This window comes from Aspergillus eucalypticola (genome assembly GCF_003184535.1).
Source record: "Aspergillus eucalypticola CBS 122712 chromosome Unknown BO83scaffold_12, whole genome shotgun sequence".
Lineage (NCBI taxonomy): Eukaryota > Fungi > Ascomycota > Eurotiomycetes > Eurotiales > Aspergillaceae > Aspergillus > Aspergillus eucalypticola.
In genome coordinates this window covers 829,507-857,128 of record NW_020290286.1, presented here as the reverse complement: position 1 = coordinate 857,128, position 27,622 = coordinate 829,507, and the positions used below count along the sequence as shown (strand labels likewise).

General features: G+C 49.9%; 14 protein-coding genes and 1 non-coding gene across 15 annotated transcripts; 7 read left to right on the top strand and 8 right to left on the bottom strand.

The window, feature by feature from the left end:
* Nucleotides 1-118: 118 nt before the first annotated feature.
* On the bottom strand, nt 119-1,415 carry BO83DRAFT_408332 (uncharacterized protein). Its single transcript, XM_025534033.1, has 2 exons — nt 594-1,415; nt 119-546 (listed from the first exon to the last, which is right to left on the bottom strand). Exons 1-2 carry the CDS (start codon nt 1,268-1,270, stop codon nt 171-173), a joined length of 1,053 nt encoding a protein of 350 aa, XP_025388343.1. The 5' UTR covers nt 1,271-1,415; the 3' UTR covers nt 119-170.
* Nucleotides 1,416-1,745: 330 nt separating this feature from the next.
* Nucleotides 1,746-2,959, top strand: BO83DRAFT_437517 (uncharacterized protein; the record flags this gene model as incomplete). Its single annotated transcript, XM_025536017.1, has 2 exons — nt 1,746-1,782; nt 1,840-2,959. The coding sequence occupies 2 exons, from the start codon at nt 1,746-1,748 to the stop codon at nt 2,709-2,711; spliced, it is 909 nt and encodes a 302-aa protein (XP_025388342.1). The 3' UTR covers nt 2,712-2,959.
* Nucleotides 2,960-4,227: 1,268 nt separating this feature from the next.
* On the top strand, nt 4,228-4,770 carry BO83DRAFT_312449 (VOC family protein; the record flags this gene model as incomplete). Its single annotated transcript, XM_025527517.1, has 1 exon — nt 4,228-4,770. One exon carries the CDS (start codon nt 4,228-4,230, stop codon nt 4,768-4,770), a length of 543 nt encoding a protein of 180 aa, XP_025388341.1.
* Nucleotides 4,771-6,917: 2,147 nt separating this feature from the next.
* BO83DRAFT_388888 (uncharacterized protein) lies at nt 6,918-7,879 on the top strand (the record flags this gene model as incomplete). The annotated part of the gene is made up of 4 exons (XM_025532774.1): nt 6,918-6,966; nt 7,011-7,315; nt 7,439-7,532; nt 7,728-7,879. 4 exons carry the CDS (start codon nt 6,918-6,920, stop codon nt 7,877-7,879), a joined length of 600 nt encoding a protein of 199 aa, XP_025388340.1.
* Nucleotides 7,802-7,874, bottom strand: BO83DRAFT_t154. Its single transcript has one exon. It is a non-coding gene; the product is annotated as a tRNA-Phe (tRNA).
* Nucleotides 7,880-8,285: 406 nt separating the features above from the next.
* On the bottom strand, nt 8,286-8,807 carry BO83DRAFT_445535 (uncharacterized protein; the record flags this gene model as incomplete). Its single annotated transcript, XM_025536554.1, has 2 exons — nt 8,286-8,742; nt 8,796-8,807. The coding sequence occupies 2 exons, from the start codon at nt 8,805-8,807 to the stop codon at nt 8,410-8,412; spliced, it is 345 nt and encodes a 114-aa protein (XP_025388339.1). The 3' UTR covers nt 8,286-8,409.
* A 1,497-nt stretch (nt 8,808-10,304) lies between these two features.
* Nucleotides 10,305-11,251, bottom strand: BO83DRAFT_417300 (uncharacterized protein; the record flags this gene model as incomplete). The annotated part of the gene is made up of 3 exons (XM_025534742.1): nt 11,109-11,251; nt 10,530-10,659; nt 10,305-10,472 (listed from the first exon to the last, which is right to left on the bottom strand). Exons 1-3 carry the CDS (start codon nt 11,135-11,137, stop codon nt 10,305-10,307), a joined length of 327 nt encoding a protein of 108 aa, XP_025388338.1. The 5' UTR covers nt 11,138-11,251.
* Nucleotides 11,252-11,525: 274 nt separating this feature from the next.
* Nucleotides 11,526-12,751, bottom strand: BO83DRAFT_408331 (sugar phosphate isomerase/epimerase family protein; the record flags this gene model as incomplete). Its single annotated transcript, XM_025534032.1, has 7 exons — nt 11,526-11,634; nt 11,685-11,857; nt 11,919-12,021; nt 12,072-12,230; nt 12,291-12,428; nt 12,495-12,588; nt 12,649-12,751. 7 exons carry the CDS (start codon nt 12,749-12,751, stop codon nt 11,526-11,528), a joined length of 879 nt encoding a protein of 292 aa, XP_025388337.1.
* A 300-nt stretch (nt 12,752-13,051) lies between these two features.
* Nucleotides 13,052-13,387, top strand: BO83DRAFT_312891 (uncharacterized protein; the record flags this gene model as incomplete). The annotated part of the gene is made up of 1 exon (XM_025527534.1): nt 13,052-13,387. A coding segment is annotated over one exon (336 nt), but the record flags the coding sequence as incomplete, so codon positions are not given.
* A 4-nt stretch (nt 13,388-13,391) lies between these two features.
* On the top strand, nt 13,392-15,175 carry BO83DRAFT_361171 (glutathione-independent formaldehyde dehydrogenase; the record flags this gene model as incomplete). Its single annotated transcript, XM_025529443.1, has 10 exons — nt 13,392-13,587; nt 13,641-13,666; nt 13,732-13,775; nt 13,834-14,007; nt 14,066-14,095; nt 14,151-14,246; nt 14,302-14,316; nt 14,372-14,753; nt 14,809-14,881; nt 14,939-15,175. Exons 1-10 carry the CDS (start codon nt 13,471-13,473, stop codon nt 15,173-15,175), a joined length of 1,194 nt encoding a protein of 397 aa, XP_025388335.1. The 5' UTR covers nt 13,392-13,470.
* Nucleotides 15,176-15,737: 562 nt separating this feature from the next.
* BO83DRAFT_398940 (uncharacterized protein) lies at nt 15,738-17,196 on the bottom strand (the record flags this gene model as incomplete). The annotated part of the gene is made up of 3 exons (XM_025533291.1): nt 15,738-16,239; nt 16,309-16,964; nt 17,029-17,196. The coding sequence occupies 3 exons, from the start codon at nt 17,194-17,196 to the stop codon at nt 15,738-15,740; spliced, it is 1,326 nt and encodes a 441-aa protein (XP_025388334.1).
* Nucleotides 17,197-18,201: 1,005 nt separating this feature from the next.
* BO83DRAFT_398939 (histidine kinase G2) lies at nt 18,202-20,160 on the bottom strand (the record flags this gene model as incomplete). The annotated part of the gene is made up of 1 exon (XM_025533290.1): nt 18,202-20,160. One exon carries the CDS (start codon nt 20,158-20,160, stop codon nt 18,202-18,204), a length of 1,959 nt encoding a protein of 652 aa, XP_025388333.1.
* Nucleotides 20,161-21,428: 1,268 nt separating this feature from the next.
* Nucleotides 21,429-21,983, bottom strand: BO83DRAFT_378560 (uncharacterized protein). Its single transcript, XM_025531286.1, has 2 exons — nt 21,871-21,983; nt 21,429-21,809 (listed from the first exon to the last, which is right to left on the bottom strand). Exons 1-2 carry the CDS (start codon nt 21,938-21,940, stop codon nt 21,616-21,618), a joined length of 264 nt encoding a protein of 87 aa, XP_025388332.1. The 5' UTR covers nt 21,941-21,983; the 3' UTR covers nt 21,429-21,615.
* Nucleotides 21,984-22,860: 877 nt separating this feature from the next.
* BO83DRAFT_437511 (putative rhamnosidase B) lies at nt 22,861-25,230 on the top strand (the record flags this gene model as incomplete). The annotated part of the gene is made up of 1 exon (XM_025536016.1): nt 22,861-25,230. The coding sequence occupies one exon, from the start codon at nt 22,861-22,863 to the stop codon at nt 25,228-25,230; it is 2,370 nt and encodes a 789-aa protein (XP_025388331.1).
* Nucleotides 25,231-25,731: 501 nt separating this feature from the next.
* Nucleotides 25,732-27,556, top strand: BO83DRAFT_312504 (maltose permease Mal61; the record flags this gene model as incomplete). The annotated part of the gene is made up of 5 exons (XM_025527520.1): nt 25,732-25,973; nt 26,038-26,380; nt 26,438-26,509; nt 26,556-27,100; nt 27,151-27,556. The coding sequence occupies 5 exons, from the start codon at nt 25,732-25,734 to the stop codon at nt 27,554-27,556; spliced, it is 1,608 nt and encodes a 535-aa protein (XP_025388330.1).
* Between the last annotated feature and the right edge of the window lie 66 nt (nt 27,557-27,622).

Here is a 27,622-nt window from a genome sequence, read left to right as displayed (position 1 = left end):
TAGCTGACAAAGAGGAGGAGATTGGAGTATTTTGCAATGATATGACCAGAAAAGATGGGCGGAAGGAAGAATACATTTTGTACGGATGATCACACATTTTCAATGTTTATATGATGCTCACTATCTAGTACTATGTACATAAAAATCATCAAGGACACACATACATCAAATCAGTTGTACGGCCATTTGGATTTCTCAAGTCGGGTAAAGGCCCAGGAAATTGGCTCCCGAAAACAGCTTGGGTACAACTTGTTAGCATTGACGTAATGGAAATCCTGCCAAACTTCTTTGAGCGAGTAACAATCTGACATGAATTCGTAAAAACGGTAAAAGATCTGGGTGATGCTGATTTTGAGGCGGCCATCATAGCCATCCTCATCTGGCCCGGCCAGAGGCCAGTCCGGATCAATTGCCCATATCCATCCATAGTACATATCTGGGCCATATGTGCCACAAGCTGAACGAGCCTCGTCTGTCAACAAGAAGAACACATTTTTGAGAACACCGGGCTTTAAGTCACCCCTCTCGCGGCGATCACGAAAGTCTCTGGCTGGTTGTTAGCAATGTCTTTAATATTATGTAGGAAAACTCACTGCTGTAAATGGCTGATGTTACTCTCATCGGCCTCAAATGGGACAAATTGAGCGAATTTGTGATCGTGTATCTCTTCATATCCCTTGAAACCGAAAGACATCTCAAGGACCTCGGCAAATAGCGCCCTAAACTCATCCAGTCTGGCCATTCCTTTCTGATGGTAAAAGACATAGCCCCAGCTCTTATCATCTTCTCGAACGACAATCCTTCGAACCCAGTCTTGCAGATCTGGGAATGGTTCTTGTTTTCGCTTTTCATGCCTTGCCTCCAAGTCATCATACTGTTTCTGAGGAATTACCTCATTCACAGCTTGAACGGCCTGAAGCTCCATTGGTGAAAGAGCTGCTTCTTGTGCCTGTTTCAGTTTATCGTAAAGATCAGGACGCATCTGCGGCCACGCGAATCGATCACCCTTGTCAAGGGTTGGCGTAATGCGGAAATGATCGTGAATCAGACGACATTCCGCGTATGTGAGGGATTGACGGTCCGTAGCTGCCTTTTGAAGCAAGTTTTCAACTGACATACCCAAGTATTTGGTTGTGTTGGCCTGCATCTCTTCTAAAGGCGGCCATTGCATCAGCTGGTGTTTTTCATCAGGTGAAATTTCCGCTTGATGCTGGATTGCTTTGTCCCAGAGAGGCTCTAATTGAGCAAACTCTTCTAGTGTTTTGGCCATGGTGGGCAGAAAGGGATAGCTTTGCCAACGTCTCCAAAGTTGTTGTTCACGTCCACGGCTGGATTTCCGAGGTTGATCCTATGAAACCAAAGCGTGGATCATATGCGGATGCGACCGGTCTTTATACCCATGCATGGTTTTCAAGCTATTGGTCCTAGTACAACCTTGGAATACGCGACAAACGCAGGTCTCACAGGGTCCACGGGCGTTTTTGCGGAAACGCCAAGGTTTCCAAAAAAATACACAGGAGGGTAATTTACATGAATCTTTACACAACCCGCACGGGACGTATGATATCCGCAGTTTATCTCAGATGTTCAACCTTGGAAGCTTAAAATTATCAATGATTTTTCTGTCAGTAGCAGTCGAAAATACTTTGGGATGGTCTCCTTTATATCATCGGTGCTACCGTTTGGAGAACGGAGGGTAGAAGCTAGACATAATTGGCTATATAAGGCCGTCCTCCTCGCTGAGAATGGAGGTATTCATTGGAAAATTCTTGTCGGAAGGCTGTATGTATCTGTCTAAGCCCTGGTAGTTAGATTAAGGCTCCTTGGCTATACGACCAGTCCTCATTCTGGCCGGGTATGACGAGGACATCAATCGTCTTATGGCATCGAACCCCGGCCTCACCAGTCGTTTCTCGGAGACAGTCACGTTCAAGAAACCGACTCCCTCTCAATGCTGGTTACTCTTGCGGGACAGTCTGGGACAGGTCCGCCAAGTAGATCACGCTGTTATTCGGCAACCTGATGGCCAGTTTCACGCATGGATCTTGACGTCCTTTAAACACCTATCTACTCTTCCTGGCTGGGGGAACGGTCGGGATGTGAAAACCATCTCGGACACCATTATTAGGAGAGTCTTTTCGTGCCCTTTAGATGAAGGCCAGACACAGATGGTGATCACTGAAGGATTGGTCAGTGCAGTTCTCCAGTCCACAATTCAGAAGCGGCAGTTACGTGCGACGGCGACCGTCCCGAATCTGCCGACTTCCCCGGCTGCCATGCCAGCGATGGCTGGACCGCCCCACACGGCACCCTCCTTCACAGCTGCTTCCTGGGCAAAACAACAAGATAACCCGTCGACACCACCAGACACTGACTCAGATGGCGCAAATCTAACAGAGGCTGACCTGAATGGGCCTCGCGATCCAGGGGTATCTAACGAGGTTTGGGACCAACTGCAAGCTGATCGAAAACAACACGACGCGCAAATCAAGCATGATGCGGAGATCATTAATGAGGAAAAGGCTTTGCGAAAGAAACTGGACAACAACTCAGAGATGCCAGACGATGACGAGCGATGTCAATATAAAGAACATGTTAGGAGTCTTGTTCGGCAAACGGTTGAGATCGAGGAGCGAAAGAAGGAAGAAGAAGCACAGAGGAAACTGCGGGAAATGGGTGTCTGTCCTATGGGATATCGTTGGATTTCATAGGCCACAGGCTACCGGTGTGCAGGTGGGAGTCATTTTGTCTCTTCGGCACAGCTGGGCTTGTAATTCCATACGGGTCGCCAGAATATCTGTGATTTGGAAGGCGAGCAATGAGAATGCCTTTCCCTTGATGAGGCGGGGCTTAGACACGATAAGTTTCTGGTGGCTCGCGCCCAGAATAGCGTATACAACAGGATGTACTGCCACGGTCTCGTCGTACGCAACTATTCCAATATAAATGAAACTGTAGGACATTGTTTGATTGCGTTCGCGATAAATTATATTTGCCGCTATTGTCATCACAGCGTTCCCACTGGTAAGCTTACCAGCTGGCACGTAACCGGAATATGGCCGCCTCACGATATCGGCTAATTGCTCCTGATCAACAAGACAACCTAAATAGGGATTTTTCTGTTTGGTTCTGGGTACTTCCACAACGACATATTCATTTGAAGGGCCCACAGATGTGGATGTTCTACGCTCGTACAGTCCCGCTTGGGTCTCTCCAGTGTGTCTCTCGGGTCCGATCTCAGCACGCACTCATCAGGGTAGTCTTTACTACTAAAGACTTACTCCACTGAGCTACATCCGTTAGTGCCATCTCCCAGAACAACTTTAATGCAGTCATACAGGAAGACAAATGAGACTTTGATAATCAGAGCGGCTCTCTACCACATAGAAACTGCTTCGTGATTTTTGAGTTATCGGTAGTAAGCGTATGTTGCTACTTGTATTATTGATGTTGGGCTTCAGGGAATGTGTCGTACTACTGAACACGTAGGTGCTGGCTGGAGGCTTGCTGAATGTCAAGCTAGAGCCCATTTTAAGAGGTTGAGGCTCTTTGAAGCGCCTGTTGTGGTCGGACATGTGACAGTGGTATGTGGCCGACCGGGTGGAGCGGGATGTCAAGATTACTAACATGGGCGAGTACTCCAACTCGTAGCTGTACTCCAACTGTTGTACCCCAACGGAAGCTATGCTATACTAACTTACCCCAATAGCATAAAGTCATGATGTAAATTGTGCTACCATTGCTATGATAGCTTTGGCAGAGCTCTACCTATAAAGCCATAGTTAACAGACAATAGTACTACATCATGGCACTTCTTTGACGCTATACTATACCTACTCCAATAGCATGGAGTCGCGCTGAAAACAGGTACTACTATTACTCTGACACCTCGATAAACCCTTCTCTTCATCAATCCTCATAGTATCAAACCATAATACAAATGTAACTCCACTACATCATTATGATACTCTGAATCTATACTACCCTTCCTCCAACAGCATGGAGTCATGATGAAAACAATCGCTATGGCTACTACGACGCCGAAGTTTGCTAGTAGACAGCTTTCGATATATAAATATCATCTACGATCGAGGCAAACCCCCGCATTGGCCGGTTTATTTTACTACCATAATTAAGTCCCTGCTACTACATACTCAGAGACGAGCTTCCTTCTGAAAAAAAACAAAATCATATTCTCATATCCTCCCTCTTCGTGGCTCCATCGACATGTCTTCAACAAATATTCTAGGCAACCTCAACCAGGTATGCATTGCCACACCAGATTTTTATAAGACCCTCGACGAGCTACGTTCAGTCGGCTTGGGACCTTTTCAAGTATACCGCTTCAACTCCGATACCGTTTCGGATCAGAAATACTACGAGGAGACAGGTGACGATTTATATGAGATGGATGTGGCCTTTGCGTATAATCCCGATTCAACGGCGCCAGTTATCGAGGTCATGCACCCCAAAAAGGGAAAGTCTGTTATACAAGATTATTTGGATAACCACGGCAACAAAGAGGGAGTGCAGAGCATTGCTTATGATATGAGCACCTTGACAATGGATGAGCGCATAGAAGCGATGAAGGATAAAGGCTACAAGCCTGCTACGTCGGGCTACTTCATTGGCAAAAAGGGGGGAACGAAATTCTGCTTCTTTGATACCGCCGACAATGACCGCGTTCCAACGTGCTTCGAGACGATCGAGTGGTCGAGTGATTGGGTAGCCCCAGATCCTGAGTGGTACCCAAATCCGCCAAATGCATAGACAGGACGAGCATTTTGGATTGTGTATCCTAGGCTTGCCGTGACAAGAACAAATCCTGTACCTCAGATCTCTGTAGGTTTTCTTCCCTCGGGGTTTTCCTGCAGACTTTTGCACCTACACACGGAGATTATCCCGAGATGTGGCGTGAAAGATAGAATTATGATCTTATATGTATGATTACCTTAGAACCTGCGCCTTATATCGGATTAGTAAGAATACTAATGACCTCGGCCATCACTACGGTTGCAAGAGACTAGGTAGAGTTTTGTTCGAGAATAATACTATAAGTAGAAACCTGGATCTTTTCGAACCGGATTAGGGAACAGATTGTTCTCTTGCACTCAGGAAAGGGTTTGAAAAAGCCTTTGTATTAGAGGGAGAAGCTGCCAGAGACCGAGAATGACTTGGTTGTGTATCTTGGGTCCTATTATCGATTCACTCATTACCATACCAAGTGTGGGAACGAGGAGTGTATGATGAGATACGTAAGTATGTGCAGGCCACATAATATTATTCGAGTGTATACCTCTGTACTAAGTATCTTCACACTTCTGCGCGGAAGATGTTTAGGCGAGCGACCTCGCTTAATTAGATGTCATTTCGGTCAAGATGGCCATTCTGTCGACTATGCAGGGGCTTTAGTATCTAGATGTTTTGAGCCCCTCTGTCATCTCTATCCTTAGGCGCAGCATTGACTTGTGGTATATCCTAGATGTTTTCATATGAGTATGAGAGCAATGCATACAAATGGGTGCCGATAGAGACAGCAGCATTCCACGGACCCGGCCCGAACCAAGGATAGAAGCACGAGTTCCCTCGGAGCATATCTAAATCAATCTGGCCAGTCACAGACACAGTCTGCTTTCTTAGAGCAGCTCTGCACTCTCGGGTGAGCAGTCCTGTAAATCTTCAGCCATAAACGGCGGATAATTGCGACCAATCCAATGGAATCCCGAACTGCACTTACCCTCCTGACGGGTTAACCTTTGTATTCCCAATGCCTAAAGTACCGGCTAGTCCATACTGTAGATGATATAGAGATGATCACCATGTTTTACTCCACTTGATTAAATATATTGAAAAGAGATGAGCCTTTTTCGTTTATCCTTTTTGTTTGCTTAATTTTTTCTCTCTTCCTTATGTTCATTCGATCTTAGAGTGAGAGAAATTGGCCGTCTGCCGGGTGCCTACAACGCGGAAGGATACCCGACCGGGGAAAGCCACTGTCAAAGTTGATTCAGCTGTGAGTACTAGGCTGAACGGGCAAAATGCCTCGTCGTGCGAGGGATTCAGCCTTGAATTGCAATTATGCGCTCCGTATTATGGGAAGGGATCCACTAGCTCTGGCTGAGCAGGATCGCTGAATGATGAATGCCAATGCAGAGATCATCAGGGAATGGGTGGCATACATACAGTTTGTCGTGGTCCCATGTCAAGCTTTAGTACGGGCCGGATGGGAAAAGTGTAATGAGTAGAGACAGGTCATTGGCGGGAACTCCGAGGGCATCCAACTGCCAGGCTTCGGACAAACTCGCTCGCCCCCGCACTGCAAGCTGGTTGAGTTAATCCGATCCCGTTGCTTAACCCTTGGGACGCGACAGACTGGGCCCTCGGAACCAAGACCTCAGGCGAATCTAGCAGCGAACGCCGGGGTCTAGATCAACAACGTGCAGTACATCATCAGATCGACCTATGCCGCTCGCTGCAGTTTACTTTTACCGCACTGCTGTCTCAATGCCTGTCAAACTGGCACTTGGACAAGGCAACGATTTCTGACTTGCCACAAGGCGGGTGGGCCTGGCTGTAGAACAAGCCTTGCTACTATCCATCGACTACAGAAACCGACACTTGCTATATCATCCTAGTATGTAGTAAGTGACTGTGGCAGTGATTATTTGTTCCGTACTGCCATCATCGCTACTATCTACTGCGTTGTGCTGGTAGTCCTTTTTTACTATAGTAATAATAGGTACTTTATATCTCGCAACACTCATTCGACACCATTGTTACATCCCGACTACTTGTATAAGTACGACTTTCACTACCATGCCGCCACCTAAACCCCGCCAGATCAGAAGACCCCGATTATCATTGAGTTGCAATGTCTGCCGTCGTCGCAAAGTTCGCTGCGGCCGCGAACATCCGCAATGCGCCAACTGTGTCCGGATGAAGGAAAACTGAGTCTACGAGAATATGGTCCGTGATACGTATTCTGGCCGTGTACTCCTCCTGTGCCCCAGGGGATAACTCTAATGGACAGGAATCCTCTGCCGATCATTCGGAGGAGCAAACAGGAGGTTTTACCTGGTCACACTGGATGACACAGGACTCTAGAAATGTGATAGATCTCGGTGATGAGGCTCCGTCCGACGATCGGTTTGTCATTTCGCTTTACAGTTCGAGTTCGGCCCAACTCGGCCCAAAAGAGACAAAAGGAATGATATGGGTTCCATTTGCTTCATCACATCCTCGCATTCTGACGGGTGACACTGCATTTCGATCTATCCTCAAAGTGTACTGTTTCCGTAAACCACACTGTTACGAAGTAAATCCCAAGTGTGGAAAGTATATAACCTATTTAGTGTATGCATTGTGGCCCCGAAAATTCGTTCCAGCTCCGTTCATCTCTTCTATCATCTGAGAGCTTTCTACTGATACAAATAATAAGGAAGTATCATATCCAGGCTCGAGTCCAGACATGAGAGTAATCTATGTGACGGGGAAGACGGAGGCATTGCAAGACGCTGAAAGAACGCCATATAGTAAGTAATACGGCGACAAAAGTGTGGGTGGTACGAGTTTGTGTTAGAATATATTTCAAGTTCAGACCACGAGGCTTTGTAGCAACATCAACCCGAGCCACCGGATGAAAGTTTGGCTCATCAACATATGTTTCCATGCCTATGTAGCTGTTACCTGGGTCTGTTGTGTATAATTGATTTTGTTCCCTTATGAAGACCTAATCAGAAATTACGTAGGGCTCTATTTAAGAAGCAAAAATGAAGGTCGAAAAAATAGTTCAAAAAGGGAATGGGGCAAGCCGGGCTTGAACCGGCCACCTCCAGATCTTCAGTCTGACGCGCTCCCAGATGCGCCATTGCCCCAATGATTACGTCATACTGACAAAGTATATGACCTCTATTGGTACTGATCCTTATTCAATTATCTTGCTCAACGCTTCAAAGACAGCATGACATCCAGTAATAAAGAGTCGGTATTATAGTTCCAGTATGTCCTTTTCGCTTATGCCCCGGGTTGAACTCAATGGATGATATCCATGAACTCGCTGCCATGGAAAATTCACCCGATGCCATTGATTTCGCGTGAACCAGACATTCATGCCTTTATACTGCCTTGTAATCGATCACCTAATTTGACCTTTATTGAGAACCCACTTCTTCCTGTCATATATGGTAGATTAATTGCACCTCTTCAAAGAGCTGCGGCCTACTAGTCTCCTACTCGACCCAATGGACTAACTCTATTTTTACATTACGTAGACTACTACATCGTCCCTCACAGCCGGAATATAATTGGCATATATCCCCGTGCTGGCAGAGGGTGCACAGGACTCTCAACTTTGTACTTAGACCGGAAAACTAGATACATTTATCGAGCATCTTGCTCACTATAATTCCATTACTCACAAACAACCTCATTGCTCAGGAATGTTGCATCCACCGCGAAGCATTGAGTATCGCTGGTGATCTCGTATTCGCCGTACAACGACTCAACAGTGCAGCCCGTGGAGGTGTACATTTTCAAGATAGCCGATGTGCCAGCATCGCAGGAGCCAGAGTAGATCTGCGCGGAGAAAGATTTGAGAGGGAGGCCGTTGGCAGGCCCACAGGCACCAGAGATGACGTTGGCGGCCTCAATGCTGGGGGAGACGCAGTCGGCGTAGTAGTAGCCGCTGAAGGCGACGTCAAGGGTGGCAGCAGCAGTGGCCACAAAAGTGGAAAGCGCAAGGGCCTGGCATGGTCAGGCTGGATTATCGGACATCGGAGGGACGGGATGTTAATAACCTTGAACTGCATATTGAATGAGATTCGGGGGTTTGGGTCTCAAGAACCGTTGAAGTGTAAGTAGGTGGTGTGTTGGTCTGCCATGTTGCAGGGAAGCATCACGACTTTATAGTTGCGATGGGATATAGTAGGTCATATCTATCTTTTCACGCTCCTACTTCGCAGGACGGGGCGCCAAGACAGGGCTGATGCGTCTTTCACCACTCAGCTAGATCTTATCAGATCCATATTCCTGTTCAGGAAGTCTACTCCTTCGACTGTTACTATCTCCGATCTATTGCCAAGCAAGCCTCCTCGTATTCCCCGCACTTGGTATACGACGCGATGTTTGTGATGCCCCCACTGGCGGATTCTTTTACGTGAACCCGTAGTACGGAGGTTCGAGAAAAACTCTTGAAATCGGATTTAGGGTGAACAGAATCTGAGCATAAGTGATTAAGCGAAGAGATAATATTCCAAAGAATATTACATTCTTGATACTTAGATTTAAAGCCAAGATTTGCAGATATCATAGGCTTTATTTTCTGAGGACTGATAGGACGGTACTATCTCGGCCAGCTACCCGTAGAGAATATGAAGGCTTCTGATAGGCCGAAAATAAGATGATTCCACAAGACTCCGCACTAAAATAGTGGGTCCTCCAGCAACGCGAGACCTGCGTAATAAGTCACCCTGGTACTCATCGGCTTTTGTTGTTTTTGGCTTCTTACCCAATTCAAGATACTACTCATCTTTATGACCTTGGGTTCAGACGTATTCCTAACGTTACCCAACGAGGACACAGATTCCCAACGAGAACTACTTATTGCAATTTACATAGACAATGATATATAAAGTGAATACAAAGACGTGCTAAGACGCAGGACATTTCTTGATTAAGAAGCTCATTCACATTAGACATTCCTTTGGGCCAAGTAACCAACGCATCTGGCCACTTGACTGGAAGGAAACACAGGTTCATTTGGTTTGACCAACCATTGACAACTCCAGAGACGAATGCCCCAGAAAGATCCCGGCCCCATAGGATATTTCCTGTAATGCTGTGTAACTCCATTGGAGGACTTTGTGAGCCTCAATTTCATACTACGACAATCCAGGCTCTAGGCCCATTACATGCGATATTGTACACACTATACAGAGTGGAATTCGTGGCTTTTCAGAGTCCCTGGCTATCACCAGATCGAAGTGTATAGAGTTACAGGCACGGTAGCCTGTCCGTTCACCGGAACCAGTGGAAATGATGCCCCAAAGGAGACCAAAGCACTGTAGCGTATATTTAGCATATAGAATGACAGGTCTGACATGCTCTGTACAAAACAAAATTAAGCTGACACCCGCAGTTGGAGGGTCGACTACACATAGACATCGAAGAAGCCATAATGAGATGCTATTTCGCATTCCGCCTCAACTCTACCAGGTTCTGAAACAGGTCTGCTAACTTTCTCTGACTAGCTTTTGCAGGTAAAATAGTAGAATAGACTCGATATAGGCGCCCCTTGAGCAAATCCTCTAATAACTGGACTTCCACACGAGAACTACACGCTGAGCTCCATCTGATTTCTCTGCACTCAGGGTAACGGGGGCGCCTTGGGTAGGCTCAGCGGCCGCATACCAGTACGGGCCGCCTCCCCCGTTGTGTTCAACACCACCATCAGCTTTAAGGTTGCTTGGCTCGCCCTGTAAGGGACATTATTAGTATCCAAGCCCTGTTGTGTAAATTACTCATGTACTTACAAAAGAATTGTAGCCCGTGCTAGACCAGTATTTGGCAGCTCCAGCGTCCGGAGTCACAGTGATGTCTAACACTTCGGTGAGAGTGTAGTAGTTTCCCCGTTGGGTAACCTGCTGACCTCCTTCACGGGCTCTGACCGCAGCACAGGCAGAAACTTTCAATTGGTCCTCTTACACGTCAAGGAAGGCGTAGTCGTCGGATATTTTCACAATTCGGGGTCAAATGGCTGGTTGAGATGGTTCTGCACCCATGATACCGAGTTCAAGCTGAGGGAGTACGAATGGGATTATTCAAAGATCAGGCTAGTCGAGAAGCTATATATCCTTTCTTTTCTGTAATAAAGATAAGGCGTTGAATTCAAGACTGTATCCCTACGCTCCTTCATCCCATTAGCTTGCGTGGCGCTCGACTACCCCTCCTCGACGGTTACGTGAAACTTCTGTAGTGATGTGCCTTTGATGATTGCCTAAAAACTCTGGAATATAAATCAAATGATGATTATCAGTGTATTAACATCCCTCTGGTATTGAATCCTGACCCGAAGCATGTCTGATGGGAACAGACCTTGTCGGACCTCTTACATGTATCTTTGCCGCATCTTGAAAGACATAACTTTTTAGCCGTATCATGACACAGAGCCGTTCTTATATATATCCATATCTCTTTTGCGATTTTTTGACATGAAGAATAATTATTCTCTGCTGAAGGTTCTCAGCAATGTAGCAATGTCTCTGATTGAGTATCTTGCGTCAGTCATCGCACAAAATTAGCATAAAGGTGCAAGTAATAAGAAAAGCGGGCGGAGGGGACCATAGTCTCGAGCATCATCTTGTTACATACGTACCGGCGAGCGAACCTAAGCTGACGCAGGTTATCGTTTATAGCATTCTGATCGTCATAGGACAGTAGTATATATTCGTCTACTAGTTCAACCGCAGAGGTCTTGGGACCAGTACATATCTGTAGTCTGGTTGCTCTGACTAAAAGATCATTGCATGCTATGACTGCGCAACAGCCGACTCAAACAGCGCTTGCAGTCGTTTCCCTTCACTGTCCGCCAGCTCCTCGTAGGTGTGAGCAGTTCCGATTGGATGATATGGGAATGGACTGGGTACAATGTTAGGATGCTCAACAAACACAGATTGATCGCTACTCACCCGTACTCCGGAACCCATGTAATCCGGCAGTTAGGATCTTTTTGCTGTCTTGATTTGACGATTCGAAGCCACAGTTCCTCGAAGAATTGCCGCTCGGGAGCAAATGCAGGATTTAGAGGCTCTGGGCACTGTGATGACTGCTTTGTTCCCATACGTGCATGGATATGGCCAACCTAACAGACATGTCCATTATTGATTGTGTACTTCTTTTGTTCGAGCAAGAGGCATGCTTACACGCGGGATGACGCGGTCGAGGATCTCACGGTCTTCTTCGCCTTGATCTAGGAGTCTTTCGCAGACGACCACCCAATGTGAGATGTCGGCAGTGATACGTAACCTGCGTAATCAGTATCGGACTGGGAATGATCCATAACCAAATTTACGTACTCTGGAACTCTCTGTAGAATGTAGTCGGCCGAATAAGGGTTGAAGAGAGATCTGTTTCGGTGCGTTTCGTGGCAGACTATGCCCTCGAAACCCTCTTCCTTTTCTACCTGAAGAGCTCTTTGGTAGAAGTAGACAGATTCATCAAAGCTCCAGTAGTCTCTGAGGAAGATAGCGAGTCAACATCTTAATCGTGGTATACCCGGAGTGGAGGGAACGTACGCTCCGGATTGTGCATTGATAACCACTGGCTTCAAGATGGTCGCTAGGCGAAGTTGTCCTCGGTAGAACTCGAGGTGAGCATCTGGGGTCAAACCACGAGGGCGGGGGCCGACATATTTTGGCCATGCGGAGAAGAGGCTGCAAAGCAATCAGCTCAAGTGCCGTTCCAATGGGCAGCTACTACATTATAGTCGAGATACTGACAGAATGCTAATTTCCAGGCCCACCTCATCACAGTTCTTGCGGAGAAGCTGCAGTTCTTCGGGTGTCATAAAAGCAAAATCAATCTCGATCCCATCTGTTAGGATATCTCGTTAGTTTAGCCTTTGGGGGCATTGCAGTGCAGGCGCTAGCTTACCGTAGCCGTGAGCCTTGAACTCAACCAACTTCTTTCTCCATTCGGACTGCTCCGGACCGGGATCTATGCCCCAGAGGGATCTGAAACGCGAGATAACAACCATGACTGAGAATTATGAAGGTGCAAGCTCCTTAGGGATTTGGCTGGTCTCCTGAAGGGCACGCACGCAACAATTGCTTGCTTGCTTGCTACGAGCTTGTCTGGCAGGCTGCGAGGAGATAGCGGGGCTATAAATCGGGTGGATATGGATGACAAAGAGCTGATCCATTCTATCACCAAAGGCCATACTTTGGAGGACTCCGCAGATGTCGCCATTGTGATCTGCCCTTTGGAAGTGACTCTGAATTCCTTTGATGCTTTCTCAGCAGGGGATATCACTGATCGGGGAATTTAACCCGCCAGGGCCGCTCCACTTTCCCCAATTGATGGCCGAGTGACTAGTCCCCACCGGGTTAGCGTCGAGGGTGGGCCCGCGGAGGAGTTCTCCTTCTACGGCCATATCCTCCCCGGTTGCCTAGAGAAGAACGGCTATAGCATCATGGATCACAACATCAACTTGCTTTGTCCATCTAAAGCCGGTTCAATGTTCGGCCTGGGAATTCTGTTCCGCACCCGGCCGGCATCGACAAGCCAGACGCGGTCCGCTGGTCATTACGTCTCGCCCCTCCCCCACCTTTTCCCCCCACTCCTCATGAGGTTCCCCTCACCCCACTCCTCGATCGATTTATACCCCCCATAAATATGTAGAATGGCCGGCATTTAGCACACATCACTGCAATTACCATTGTCTTTGACGGATTTGTTTCATCATTTTGAGCAAAAATGGCAGTCCAATTCATGAAGGCATTGAACTATGTCGGGCCATTCACGGTCAAGGTGCAGGAGGTGGAGCGGCCTAAGCTGGAGCACCCCGATGACATTATCGTCAAGGTTACCAGTGTATGCTGTGTAGATTAGCATGATTTCCGCCCAGTTACTGACAGCCATAACAGGCAGCCATCTGTGGTTCTGATCTGCAGTGAGTGCAATTGGGGAGTAGGGTAGAAGAGACTTCGTACACAGATGTTGCTCACACATCCCCAGCATGTACGAAGGAAGGACGGCGGCAGAGCCAGGCATCACTTTTGGTACAATTAACCTTACTTTTGCATCTCTGCCCATTCTGACGTGGATGGAACAATATAGGACACGAGAATCTCGGTCTTGTCGAAGAACTCGGGGAAGGAGTCACCCTACTGAAGAAGGGCGACCGTGTGGTCATGCCGTTCAACGTTGCGGATGGTCGTTGTCGGAATTGTGAGGAAGGGAAGACAGCGTTTTGCACGGGTGTAAATCCTGGCTTTGCTGGTGGTGCATACGGTTCGTCTCTTCTGAGTGAGCGCTGTGCGTGTCTTCGCGTTGACATTGAATCCCACAGGATATGTGGCTATGGGACCTTACCGCGGAGGTCGGTGTGACCCCCTTACTGTTAGACAGATCATGCTTACCGAGTGAACCATCAGGCCAGGCACAGTACCTGCGCGTTCCCTACGCTGATTTCAATGCCCTGAAGCTCCCCCCAGGAACCGAACACGAAGCGGACTTTATTCTGCTGGCAGGTAGGCGGTCAATGCTCTCACTCTTGGGTGATCGGTTAACTAATAGGCAAACCAGATATTTTCCCCACAGGTATACTCCCCCACGAACCCAGTTCAATCCCCAAGACCACGTCCGCTAATATGAGTAGGATGGCACGGCATTGAAATATCGGGTTTCCAGCCAGGTGACAGCGTAGCAGTCTTCGGGGCCGGCCCCGTTGGTCTCATGGCAGCATACTCCGCCCAGCTGCGCGGTGCATCTCGCGTGTACGTAGTAGATCGGGTCCCCGAACGACTGAGGGCAGCGGAACGGATCGGTGCCACCCCCATTGACTTTACCGCGGGCGATGCCGTCGATCAGATCATTGCACACAACGGAGATTTGGTGGATCGGTCCGTGGATGCTGTTGGATACCAAGCTGTCGGTAAAGATAACTCGACCGAGCAACCGAACATTGTGCTCGAGAACATGATTCGCGTGACTCGCGCGTGTGGTGGACTGGGTATTCCCGGACTCTACGTTCCGAGGTATGTCACCCCCGCATCGCACTACGACGGAGTATGTTGGCTGACGACTGACCAGTGACCCCGGTGCGGGTGATGCGTCGGCTGCGAAGGGGATGATTAGCCTCAGCTTTGGCAAGCTCTTCGAGAAGGTATAGTAGACGCCTGGTTCTTTGGAAAGGAGGCACTGATGCTGACATTGTGAGCAGGGGCTCTCCCTCGGCACGGGCCAGTGTAACGTCAAGGCCTACAACCGGCAGCTACGAGACCTGATCATTGCCGGCAAGGCGCGCCCCAGCTTCGTGGTGTCCCATGAGATTGGAATTGAAGAGGCCGAGACTGCATATGACAAATTCGACAAGCGCGTGGACGGCTATACCAAGGTTATCATTCACCCCAATGGCGGGTTCCCCAGCAAGCGGCTACCGGCGGGTTCCTCACTGTAGATTCTGTCGATGTCACGGTTTGTTCCAATCTTAGTAGAGAAAGGTTTTTGTTCATCGTTTAGCAAATGTACAATTGATTGAAATTCCGGTCGAGTACATGGCGTGTATTTCTTCCTCAAGAAATGTTCTCAGGGAAATGGAGTCTGACACGGAATGTTTGTCCGCTCCACGCAGTGACAATCATTTCCAGATTGGGGTTGGATGGCCCTGCGGAGAAGACAACCCAGCTGGGAGCAAACGATAGTAGTCCGGTGCAGGCCTCAACCCATTGGTATCATGGTGCATACTTGTACCAAGAATCCCTGTCTCTCAGTCGGCGGCCACTTGCTAGTAGCTTCGACCAGCCACCGAATGTCACTTTCGCAAAAGGAATGGCAGGCTCTGCGGACAGAGTGAAACTATACCCTACTGCTTGGATTGCAGGGGCATAAAACAGGAATGATTATGGGGAGTCGAATCTACATCTTGTCCCACGATAACATATTCTATCGTTTTGGTATATAACACTCAACCATAAATTTTTGGGGGCGATACCTGTCTACCTAACATAGATTCGATCCGGCTAAAACATTAGAGTATCAGCAATCACCATTTGACTGAACCTCTTCCATCCCGACGGAGTATTCCAGGCTCGCAGCCAATACCCACCCTCCCGTACACCTTTCAGCGTATGTGCAGATGGCCTCACTCCCTGTGGCAGGCTCCGAACAAGGGGGTGCACGAAGAGAACTCTGACCGGCTTGTTCTCATCGCACGCTGCTCCAGAAAAGTCCAGCCTTGCGAAATCAAAACCTGTCCACGTGGTGACCATTACCATCGGCACCCGACCCTTCGCGGGGATTTTTGGCAACATCCGTTGAGACGAATGATCCTCGCACATCCGCAGGAATGCCTTGATGGACGCCGGAGAGGTGTATCGCAAGCTGACCAAACGGAGTCCACCCGCCAGCTTGGCCACGGACTCATTCTGGATCTGAGACACCGACAGCTTGTGCCGCAATAGCCCGATGCTATTATGAATCCAGTAGGTCCCTGGCTGGGGAGGTTCAACCACACGCCGATAGCTGAGCGGACCATAGAAATACATCTCAGTTCGACTGCTGGGAAGGGCACAATAGACCGTTTTGAGAAACCAGGCATTGATGACGTTGTTCCTGGTCGGCTGGGCACCCACAGTCGTGGGGGCGAAAGCAGCGAGTGGTCGTTTGTGCATGGCGCCTACCCAGTCGTCCGGCAGGTAAATGTACCGTTCCTGCAAGGTTTCCTGCAGACATAGCTTGCGCAGCAGTAGACACCAGACTACTCTGGCTATCAGTAGTAGAATCGGCCAAAACCCAGTGGTGAAGTTGGACAGATGCTCGGCATAGGTTATGGATCGAACCAATTTTTCCTGCGGGTCGTTGGGTATCACTCGGTCGGACATCCGGTGACCACAAGCATCGGGTGGTAACAGCGGAGATGTGATAGGTCGACCCGCGAGCAGGTCACAATAGGCCCGAATTACGTCGTAGGCGGCAGTGCCGTCGGCCAGATGATGACTGATGCCGAAGCAAAGTAGGTTGGCGTCCTGGAGAAGCGTGACGCGGATGAGGAATGTATTCGCAGGTCTGGCAGGTACATTGAAGATGAAAGCAGCATCCAGTTCTTCAGGGTCGAGAGCGTCAATAACCGTCGGTTGGCTGCATTCTGTAGACTGGAGCACGCCATGTTTCCAGGATGCTGCACCTTTGGGAAGCGTCCGACTTGCAAAGTCGACAGTCGAGCCAGTGGAATGTGCATATGGGCGGCCCTGTCTCACAGTTCAGAAAATCGTCATTGCGCCCGGGGCTCAATGATGGATACTAATCACTGACCGACCGGTAAAGCTGTCCTCCCAGAGCGGGCCACGCTTTTACCAGCTGAGCTGCTGTCTGCCTCAACACAATTTCATCTAGATGCGCGTCCACGATAAGTCCGGTGAAGACCATGGCATTGCAAGTAAGAGGGTGGACAGTTCGACAACGATACTTCACTTTCTCCATGGCGTGGTCGTTGTTCCTTCTTCAGCACAGGATGCTTGAACTGTAGAGTACTTCACAATGGTCCGCATTGGCTTCGCACTGGACTTATGCTGCTGAGAACCAGCCAGGTTATCTCACGCTGGAATAAGGTTCGCTCGTCCAAAGGTTGATGCGTGAGTTGGTGCTTTTCTAGTTCCACTGGCTTCTGGCAAGCGAACTCCCAATTCATTCGGATCCTATGGCCGACCGAAAGGCTAACAGATGGACGATTGATGACCTTCCTGATATCTAGGTTTAACCTTCAACAGAATCTAGACTTAGGAGGTGTCGATCCTCGACGGAGTCCGGATTGAAACGTTCGGCGGTTGTGCACGTCGTGTACCCATACTTGGATTGATTATGCTAAGATATGGTTCCATTGACAGCGCACCAGTTCATCGATACCAAGTGTCGTTTGTGATTCGAAGTTGTAAGAAAAAGTACCAACCTCGCAGTCAGCAACCCAGCCTAGCTGCTTGGTAATGATCCTTCGAGAAATCATAACGACGCAGTCATCTGGCTCTCGTTGCTCCGCAAAACCAGCATCCAAAATCAGCACCAGAAGAATTTCGTCGTGACACCGATTGCCACTGTCTCTGGTCCGGCGTTGGCTTTCTCCCTTCTTACCTTAGTGACCAGGGGTATTGAGTGTCACCTTGTCAACTGTCTGTTCACTCTGGATGCGCCGCATATTTATCGCTTGTGTCATGATCGAGGCTATTGACATGAATCGTCGAATGAAGGCGCAAAATCGGTGATCTCTGCAAGCTATCCCTTCAAGTGGTAATCTTCCGAAGGCCCGCCGCCGCGACGCAATGTACAACTCTGGGTGACAATGTGTAATGAGCTGACCCTCGTCACGATCGTTTATTGGTTGCTTTTATTAATCTCTCGCAGGGTATCCATATGCCAATTCCTTCCAAAAAGGTATGATCCCATACCACCCGCCAAAGTTGTACGGCGCGGTTCCAAAGATGGCTCATCGGGTCATTCCTGACCCTTCTGCTGCAACTGTTTGATCCGCTCGATCAAATCCGGCATCTTATACGGCTTGTAGATAATGTCGTTCATTCCCGCCGCCAGCATCTCATCCTTCTGAGCCGTCCGTACATTGGCTGTAACCCCAAGAATAGGGACCCGCGCCATGGGTCCATCCAACTGGCGAATGGCCCGGGAAGCCGTTGTGCCGTCCATGATGGGCATGACCTGATCCATCAGTACACAGTCAAACCTCCCCTGCTGCTGGACCGCATCTACCGCCTCCTGGCCATTACTCGCTTCGCTGACCTGAAAGCCGGAGGTCTGGAGCTTGCGCGAGAGGATGCGCTTGTTGATGACGTTGTCTTCCACTAACAAAATGCGCCGTTCGCGCGGATGTGAACGCGGTTCACTGCGCGGATTCTCGGGGGCCTGCTGATCCTCGTCCTCTGGCACAGGTGAGCCTCTCGACGCCGGGGAGGAGACTCCGCTGGCAATCTTCACTGTATGCTGCCGCCGACTGTCTTGGCTGGCGTGTCGCGAGATCTCCGGGACGTGAGTGACAGAGGGATTCTCGGGAATGCGTGGTCGGGCATGACGCTCGGTCACTCCACTCATCTCGTTGCCCATTGCCTGGATCTGGCTGCACATTCGGTCAATCTCCGTGGTTCCGTTGCTCTTGCTAGGGTCCTCCCCGGGTCCTGCTGCAGTGCGTCGCACCGTGAAAAAGAATCCAAAAGTACTTCCCTCGCCCTCCTTAGAACTCACGCCAATCTCTCCACCGTGCAAATGACACAGCTTGCGACTGACATTCAGACCTAATCCCGATCCGCCGTATATTGTCTGGGTGCGCGGAGTCGCCTGGTTGAAGCGCTCAAACAACCTCTTCTGCGCCTCGTCACTGATCCCAATCCCATTGTCTTTCACGGCCACCATCAGAAACGCGTATTCTCCCGCACCCCATTCGGGTTGTGATGTCGCATCCAGTTTCAGTGCCTCCTCACCGGAGTCAAAGAAAACCACGTTCGGAGGATAGGAAGATGGCCGTTGGGTAGACGCACCGATGGAGACGCGGATGCGCTTGTCGTCGCCCGAATTGGCGGTGAACTTGATGGCGTTAGAGAGCAGATTGATGAGGACCTGGCTCATGCGGTCCATATCCGCCATGACCCAATCAATGTCTAAGTTGGCGTAGGAATGGTCCAGCTGGTAGGTGAAGTGAATATCATGTTTACGCAGCTCCGGACGAAACATGGCGAGCGCGGTGGCTACATTCCGGCGCGGTTGCACGCGTCGGGGAGATAGCGTCAGCATGGCAGCATCCAATTTGGAGTAGGTTAGTACGTCGTCGATGATCTTCTTCTGGTGCGCCACGCAAAGACTGATGGTATCGGCTGCTTCAGCGATCTGCGTCCGCATCTCCTCCCCCATATCCGGGGAATGAACAGCCTCCAGGATATCCTCAGTGCAGTGGAGGATGGCCGATAGCGGGTTACGCACCTCGTGGCTGATCATATCGATAAATCGCTCCTGTTGTTGCTTGCGGTCCTCTGCCTCGTGGGCAATGCGACGCTGCGTCAATTCCGCCGTCTTCTCTTGTGTGATGTCGGTGATGGTGCAAACAAAGCCCCCTTCTGGTCCCAAGTTGAATCGTTGTCGCTCCTCCTCATCCTCCAGTGGCGTCAACAAACACACGCGCCATAGACACGGCTGCAACCGGGTACGGTATTCGATGCGGAGGGCATGGTAGGACTGAGAGGCTTCTCGATATGCTGCTGCTACGCGATCAAAGTCCTCGGGATGGATGGACTGGCACCAGCACTCAAAAGCACGATCGGAGGTGCAGGTGGTCAATTCCAAGAAGCGTTTGTTCACGAAGACCGACCCGTCCTGGTGATCAAGGACTGCCAACCCGATAGGCATCATGTCGGCCAGCTGCTGGGCCGACACGTCTGGGTGGCCACCCATGGCGTTATTGCTGATTATTGTCTGCATGGGCTCGGTGTCTGAAGGGAGGAGAAGGGGAAAGGAAGGTTTGAGGAATGGCTCCAGGTCAAAGTTGGGTTGCGGCGCCGTGAGTCTACTGGTGCCAATCAAGGTCGCAGTGGCTGATGGTGCAACCTTCCACTGTTGATCGAAAGGCAGAAAGCACCCATAGGGAGATTTCTTGTGTTGCTGTGTGCCTTTTGTGGTTCAATCCATGTGAATTTTCCATGAGAAGCTGGTCCATGACGTCACGACATGGCAAGCCCTTCTAACCCACATCAACAAACTTTCATTCTCCTGATCCCGATCGAAATTTATGTGCCTGTCTATCTGCCATGATTGTAGACCCATTCTCTTATTCACATTCTGCATCATGGCTAGCACATATGTACCTCGGAATTATAACCGACCAATGCCGTTGACAGAAAGACCAGGACAAAGTGACCTCTCGGTCCTAGGCAATTAACTTCCGCAGCCTCTGTTCTCGGCAAAGCAGTTCTTGTTTCAACAAATAGAACACTGCTGTCTTCATGGTCCAGTTATTCTTTTTCTTCAGCCGCTACTGTCAGCAATAGTGTCTTACATCGCTCACACATCTTGGCCATCCTCTGCTGCAACCCCGGAACAGGCGATGGATATGCGACACATCCTCACTGAAACATGTTCCGGGACTTTCGCCTACGACTGCCACCACTTTACCATAGGTGCAGTTGATGGGGTCTTTGTACTGATCATCAGCCGGTCGACTTTGGCGGACCCATGCAAAGGTTAGTCGGTTTGAACAACGCGTCGATATTCAGGGGTCCTTCACTCCTCATTCTGTCCGAGACGTCCCATTCGACAAGACACATCCTGATGCAGTTGAAAGTCGGTATATTGTCGCAATTGTTGCTTTCGTTAATAACATTAGCTACCACGGACGTGATTTTATTAAGAGGTGCAGCCAGTCAGTTCAACAAAACCTCTTTCAGCAGCCAACACTGCAGCTACGCCGAAGAGTTGTTCGCAATTCGCTACTCTCTCGTATGGTAGTGTCAGTCACTGACCTTAGGTTCGACCTCGGCGTCTACGTTATCTGCTGCTCATTACGAACAGATACCAGGTGTCGCTATCCCATCAGCTGACTATAACTAACAGCATGAAACCCTTCCTTCCAAAGCTGTAGTGGTGGGGCCAGAGATTCACCCCCCCCCCCAACAAAAGGTGCGACATGTTGCTTTTCTACGCGTGGACAAACAGCACAGGACTGGTCTTTCTGCTGATATATAAGAGTGCAGGTCTAACCACCAGTTCGAGACTATTTAAGACCACTGCAGAACTCCACCTTCTCCAATACTTCTTAATCCTACAAGTTCTGATAATTAATCAAACTAATGTCATTCCATATCGCTCAAATCAACACATGTACAACTTCCATTCTTCAAAGAAATGACAGGATTAGATGTAGCGGATCTGCCGGAAGGACTTGAGCATCATGTAGACCCCATGCAGGGTAGCGTACATGCTGGCGCCAGCCACGGCCCAAGCGGCGCCGTGCACGCGTAAGGAACTGACGGGGATATGGCCGGGTTCTGAGCTATCCTTGCGATAGGTATCCGACCGCATGATATGTTGTCGTCGTTGGGTAGGGTCTGACGCATTCAGCTGCTGATCTTGAGATTGTAAACATTCATGGCACAGGGAGCAGCGTACCCGCCGACTGCAGTCTTTGGCTGATGTTGCCGACGACTGGTCGGGAGCGACCGATGAGCATTTGATGCATGATGGAGTTGTGGTATAATGTGGTTGGGTTTGTCTTTTGGTAGTTATAGATATAGTGTAGTTGAGTAGGGTGTGCAGGGTCCCGCGGCTATTATAAGCAGAGGGTGCAGGGGCGAATAGGTTGCCGGAACCAGGGTTGTCAGGCGACCGCGGGGGTGGCGAGAGGTGAGACTTTTGTTCATGATAGCATTTCCTCGTCATGGACTGACTAGACTGCAGCTGGCATAGTATGCAGTTCTTTCTCAGATGGTTCATCGTCCACTATACCTACCACCCGACATGATGGTCCGGCTATTTCTCATTATAGCTGCATATCAAAGTATCTTTAAGTTATTGACTTAGCGTGTCATCATATGCTCTCATTTCTAGTAATAAATTCATTCTAGTGAAATGAACAATATTAAGTATCGGTATTCACTTCATCAAAGCTCCTTGCACTAACTTTGCCCCTTATGTAGGGCTTATATATATTCAGTTGATATGTTGGCAACGGTCGCAAAGGGATGAAAGCAAAGAATACTCCACCATACTGCAATAGATGCCTATTACAAATTCCATCCTCTCTTTTCTCTCTCTCCCAAGCAGTAATAGAAAAGCTTCCTTTGCTTCCCTTCCATCTTCTCTGCATAATCCACCGGAACTTCCGAGGACGTGACGTGTCATGTGATGTCACAGGATGCTCTCCCCGCATTACACAGTCCATACCAATATTACGGTTAGGCTAGGCATTGACCCGGTATCGGATTCGGGGCAATTCCCACCGAGCGGAATATCCGACTTGGAACATCTCTTGCTTGGCTTCCCAAAACAAACAAGCAGAATGGCTATACTCCAGCGAGTGAGGGCTCTCCTGCCCTCTGTGAATGAAAATTCAGTCGTCAGATCGAACGCAGGACAGTCATTTAGTCCTTAACCGTCACCATGGCTTCACCCGACTGGACTCGCGCAGCCCCTTGGATCTGGCTACCTCACTATCTCGAAGAAGATAATCGCCCTGGCCGGTTCTTCCTCTTCAGAAAGACCTTTCAATGGCACCCTTCAGATGACCTACAAGACCTCCCTGTGCACGTCTCCGCCGACAGCCGATATCGCCTCTTCGTCAACGGTCACCGCGCGAGCTGGGGTCCCTGCAAGTCCTATCCAGGAAAATGGTACTACGAGACAGTCGATATCCGCCCATACCTCCGCGACGGTAAAAATGTAATCAGTGCGCGTGTTCTACGGTATTCTACCCTCGTACCGGGCTCCTCGTCGATTGTGAGCATGCCGCTGCCCGGCTTCATGCTGTACTCTCCGCATCCTGAACTCGCCATTTCTACTGATCCCTCGTGGACGTGCATCGAGCAACGATCCGTCAAGATTATCCCGCAGACAGAATGGAACTACCTGCTCGGTCCGCCTTTTCTCTCAAACAATGAACGCGCCGTGGACACCATAACTGGCTGGCATATGCCTGGATATGATGACTCGCGGTGGGATAAGGCGGTATTCAAGTCCAATGCTGTGAAGATGCTTCCTATAGTAAGCCTGTGGAAGCTGGCACCGCGTCCGATACCGGATTTACCGGAGATTGAAGAGAGGTTCGACGGAATAGTCAAGGCCACTGGTTCTGTCAGCGAAGACGAGTGGAAATTGCTGGTTCGAGAGGACAAGCCCGTGGTGATCCCAGCAAATGCGCAGGTTACTGTGGATCTCAGCGTCGAGGCGCTGATGACGGCGTTCGTCAGCTTCGCTTTCAGTGGAGGGGCGAGCTCAAAGATCAGCATCCTGTATTCCGAGTGTTACGAGAAGGACCTGGGAGTGGAGACCGCACCATTTCCCATGCCTAGAACCAAAACTAATCGATCGGACGCGAGTGGTCGCCTGTATGGTGTGAAGGACTTTTACACTGTCACCTCTGGACAAGCTGCCCACTCGTTCGAGCCATTCTGGTTTCGGTGTTTTCGCTATGTTCAACTCGAAATATCCACAACTGATAATCCAATAATATTGACGAACATCTCGCTGCGACAAACTTCCTACCCACTAGAGATCACCACCAAAGTTGACGCTGGTGCCGAGCTCAACAAGATCTGGGAGATCAGTCTCCGAACACTCCAGAACTGCCGCCACGAGACATACGAAGACTGCCCGTTCTACGAGCAGAACCAATTCGCATCCGATTCTCGACTACAGATGCTGTTCACCTACCAATTATCCCCCGATGACCGTCTCGCCCGCAAGACTCTCGAGGAGTTCCACGCTAGCAGAACACCAGACGGACTGATTATGGCACAGTATCCGACTGGCTTCGCTTCTAAGCAGATCCCGCAATTCTCCTTATTCTGGATCCTGATGGTACATGACCATATGATGTACTTTGCGGATAGGACACTAGTGCGCAGATACCTAATCACAGTGGATAGCATCATTCAGCATTTCGAGGATCGCCTTGACGACCGTGGTCTAGTTGGCCAGTTTGACCCCGATACGTGGCCGTTCGTCGATTGGGTGCAGGATTGGTTTGTTCCGGGGCAGATCTTCAAGTCCTGTATGCCTCCGGCGTATCATACGGCGGGTGCGGCTACTGTCAATAGTTTGATGTATGCGTATGCCCTACTACATGCGGCGGAGCTGTGCGAATTTGTCGGGCGGATAAGCACGGCGGAGGAGTATCGGGCGCGGATGCACAGTGTCCGGAGTGCCGTGAATCAGCGCTGCACGTCTACCTCCCAGTTATACTTGGACGGCCCTGGAGTGGAGCAGTACAGTCAACACACACAAGTGTTCGCCATCCTCAGCGAAACAGTAACAGGAGACGCCGCAAAGCAGCTCCTCAGACAGACCGTGGCCGACTCTTCCCTCGCACAATGCTCATACGCCATGAAATTCTACGTCTTCCGAGCAGCAGAAAAGACAGGCCTATACAGCGAACTATTTCCCAGCATGCTAGATCCATGGCGGTCCATGATGGCCAATAATTTAACGACATGGGCAGAGGATGAGGTGAACGCCCGCAGCGACTGTCATGGGTGGAGCGCAAGTCCGGTGAACGAGATCGTCACGCAGCTGTTCGGGGTGAAGCCTGCCGAGCCAGGCTTTGAGCGGGTCCGCATCGAGCCCCGAAGGGAATTAGTGGCTGCAGCTGATGGTTTGTTGCATACCTCTCGGGGGAATATTAAGGTGCAGTGGGCCCCGGGGAAGCCGCTAATTGTCGAGGCGACGAGTAAGATTCACGTGGAGATTGTGGTTGATGGTCGGGTGGTTGAGAGGGTGTTGGGTCCTGGGGAGCCTCTCACTTTTGCTGGGTAGGGATGTTGTGGTACGTAGTAGAAGTATATATGTATTTGATAGATGAATGAATAAAAATGTACGTACTTACATTTTGAGCCCATGTCTTCGATTAAGATACTGCAAAGAGAATAGGTGGTCGAGTTACCTCAATGGAGGATTCAGACATGAACCTTGTGAGAGTTCATCCACCTCGGGCCCAAGCTGATCTGCAGAACGCGTGGAGATGCACTGAATCAGCGTTCTGTTCCATGGAAATCTTGCCCCCTAATTGTCGATCCAGGCCCGGAATTGCCGACATCAAGGAGGGTCCGGTTTTCCCGCTTCCTCGGAAGACGTTCTGATTGCTTTCGAGTCCTCCCAGGCTGCCAGGTTGTACCCCATGGGGTAGACCCGCCCTGCCCATTAATGGGGCATGGGTTCTAGCTATATTTCCCCTACGCCGCGTTGCATGTCCGGCATCAGACAATTGCAGCACACCCAGGACTTGGTCAGCAGCAGAGTCCACAATTGAGTGACAGTATGTCCACCGATCAAAAGTCGGAGTCGAGCCATCTCGAGGTAGTGGACCAGCAGGTACGTCGACAAGACACTGGAACCCTGGAGATCCACGACCCGGCTAGCCAGCATGGCCGTTCGACATGGCAGGCACTCCGGGCGAATCCGGTCGTGGTTCTGTTCTGTCTGTATGGCAATATCGGGGCGTTGATGTATGGGTTCGATAACCTGGTTCTGTCGCTGGCGCTGTCAATGACTGCTTTTGAGTGAGTATTCCTCGCTATAGCATTGGTAAGAATATAGACAGTCGCTTACGGTATGACTGTACAGACAAGCATTCGGAACGCTCACGAACGGGTCATACGTGATCCCCGCATACTGGCAGTCCCTATGGAACGCCCTTTCGCAAGTCGCGACGATGCTGGGATCAACAGCTGCGGGTCCCATCCAGGACAGATTCGGACGTCGAGCAGCATTCCTCGTCGCGGCGTGTCTGTCTGCTGCTGGCATTGCAGTCGTGTATACGGCGTCGACTCCGGGCGTCTTTCTCGCAGGGAAGATTGTCAATGGCTTGTCGTTGGGTTTGGCTCTGACGACTGGGCAAACTTATATTTCGGAAATTACCTCACTCGAGGTGCGAGGTATTGCCCTTTCGGGGTATACCTTTTGCATGGTATGTTCCTTCTAGACATGAAGCAAGAGACAGTGATGTTGACAATGGGTCTCGTAGAACCTGGGATATCTGATCGCCGCATCTGTGGCTCTACCGCGAATGTCAATGTCCACCGACGCTGCATACAAGGTACGTAATTCATACTTCAATCCAACCCCATAAACTAACAAGTCAGGTTCTCTTCGCCTCCGGCTGGGTCTGGCCCGGTGTCATCCTCCTTTTTCTTCCATTTATACCCGAATCCCCATACTTTCTCGTGATGAAAGGCCAGCGCGAAAAGGCTGGCCGCATGCTATCCCGATTAGGCAATCCTGCCTCCGAGACGCCGCTCATTCTCGCAGACATAGTCCGCACACACGAAGAAGAGCAACAACGCAACGAAGCAGCCAAGGAGGCCAGCTTCCTGGAATGTTTCAAGGGAGTCAACTGGCGCCGCACGCGGATCATCCTCTATTGCAATGCTCTGTCGCAAGTGATTGGGTCCAGCTTCATGACTAACGGGCCGTACTTTCTCGTACAAGCGGGCATGTCCTCTGCTAAGACGGGAATGATGACGGAGATAGGTATTGCGTTTGGGATTGCCAGTTCCCTGATCACGGGGTACGTGATGACCGTTTGTGGGAGACGAGCGCTGGTCATGTTCGGCATTGGGCTCTCGACGACGCTGTTCACGGTTATGGGAATTGCAGGGTGTTTTCCACACTCGAGTCCGGCGTTATGGTATGCCATCCCCTTTGCCTCTCTCCAGGTGAATACTAACATAGGTATAGGGTGGTCGGCATCTTCCTCGAACTCTCCTGGTGGGTATACGGTCCCGCCATCGGCCCAGCCATGGCCATTGCAGGTGAAGTCTCGTCAGTGCGACTGCGCGCCAAGTCACTGGCCATCGGCTTCACATTCAACTATTTCTTCTCGACGGTGTGGAACGTGGCGATGCCGTACCTATATAACAGTGATGAGGCAGATCTAGGTGGATTGATCGGGTGGATCTTTGCGGGCATGGGAGCTGTCACAATGTTGATTCTGTTCTTTGAACTGCCTGAGACTAAGGGGAGGAGCTTTGAGGAGCTGGACGAGATGTTTGCGGCGAGGGTGCCGACGAGGCAATTTAGAAGGTATCAGTGTGAGGTTGGGTTGGGGTATGCGCGGAAGGTAGTGCATGATGGGGAGGATTAGTAGTGATGTATACGCAGGACTAGCTCGAATTAGTATGTTGGTTTTTTTACTGTGTATGTTTGGTAG

Coding starts and splice junctions, on each gene's coding strand:
- BO83DRAFT_408332 (XM_025534033.1), bottom strand. CDS start 1,270: ATGGCCAAAACACTAGAAGAGTTTGCTCAATTAGAGCCTCTCTGGGAC. Junction 547..593: donor AACATCAGCCATTTACAGCA/GTGAGTTTTCCT, acceptor ACAACCAGCCAG/AGACTTTCGTGATCGCCGCG.
- BO83DRAFT_378560 (XM_025531286.1), bottom strand. CDS start 21,940: ATGCATCAAATGCTCATCGGTCGCTCCCGACCAGTCGTCGGCAACATC. Junction 21,810..21,870: donor CCAAAGACTGCAGTCGGCGG/GTACGCTGCTCC, acceptor TGAATGCGTCAG/ACCCTACCCAACGACGACAA.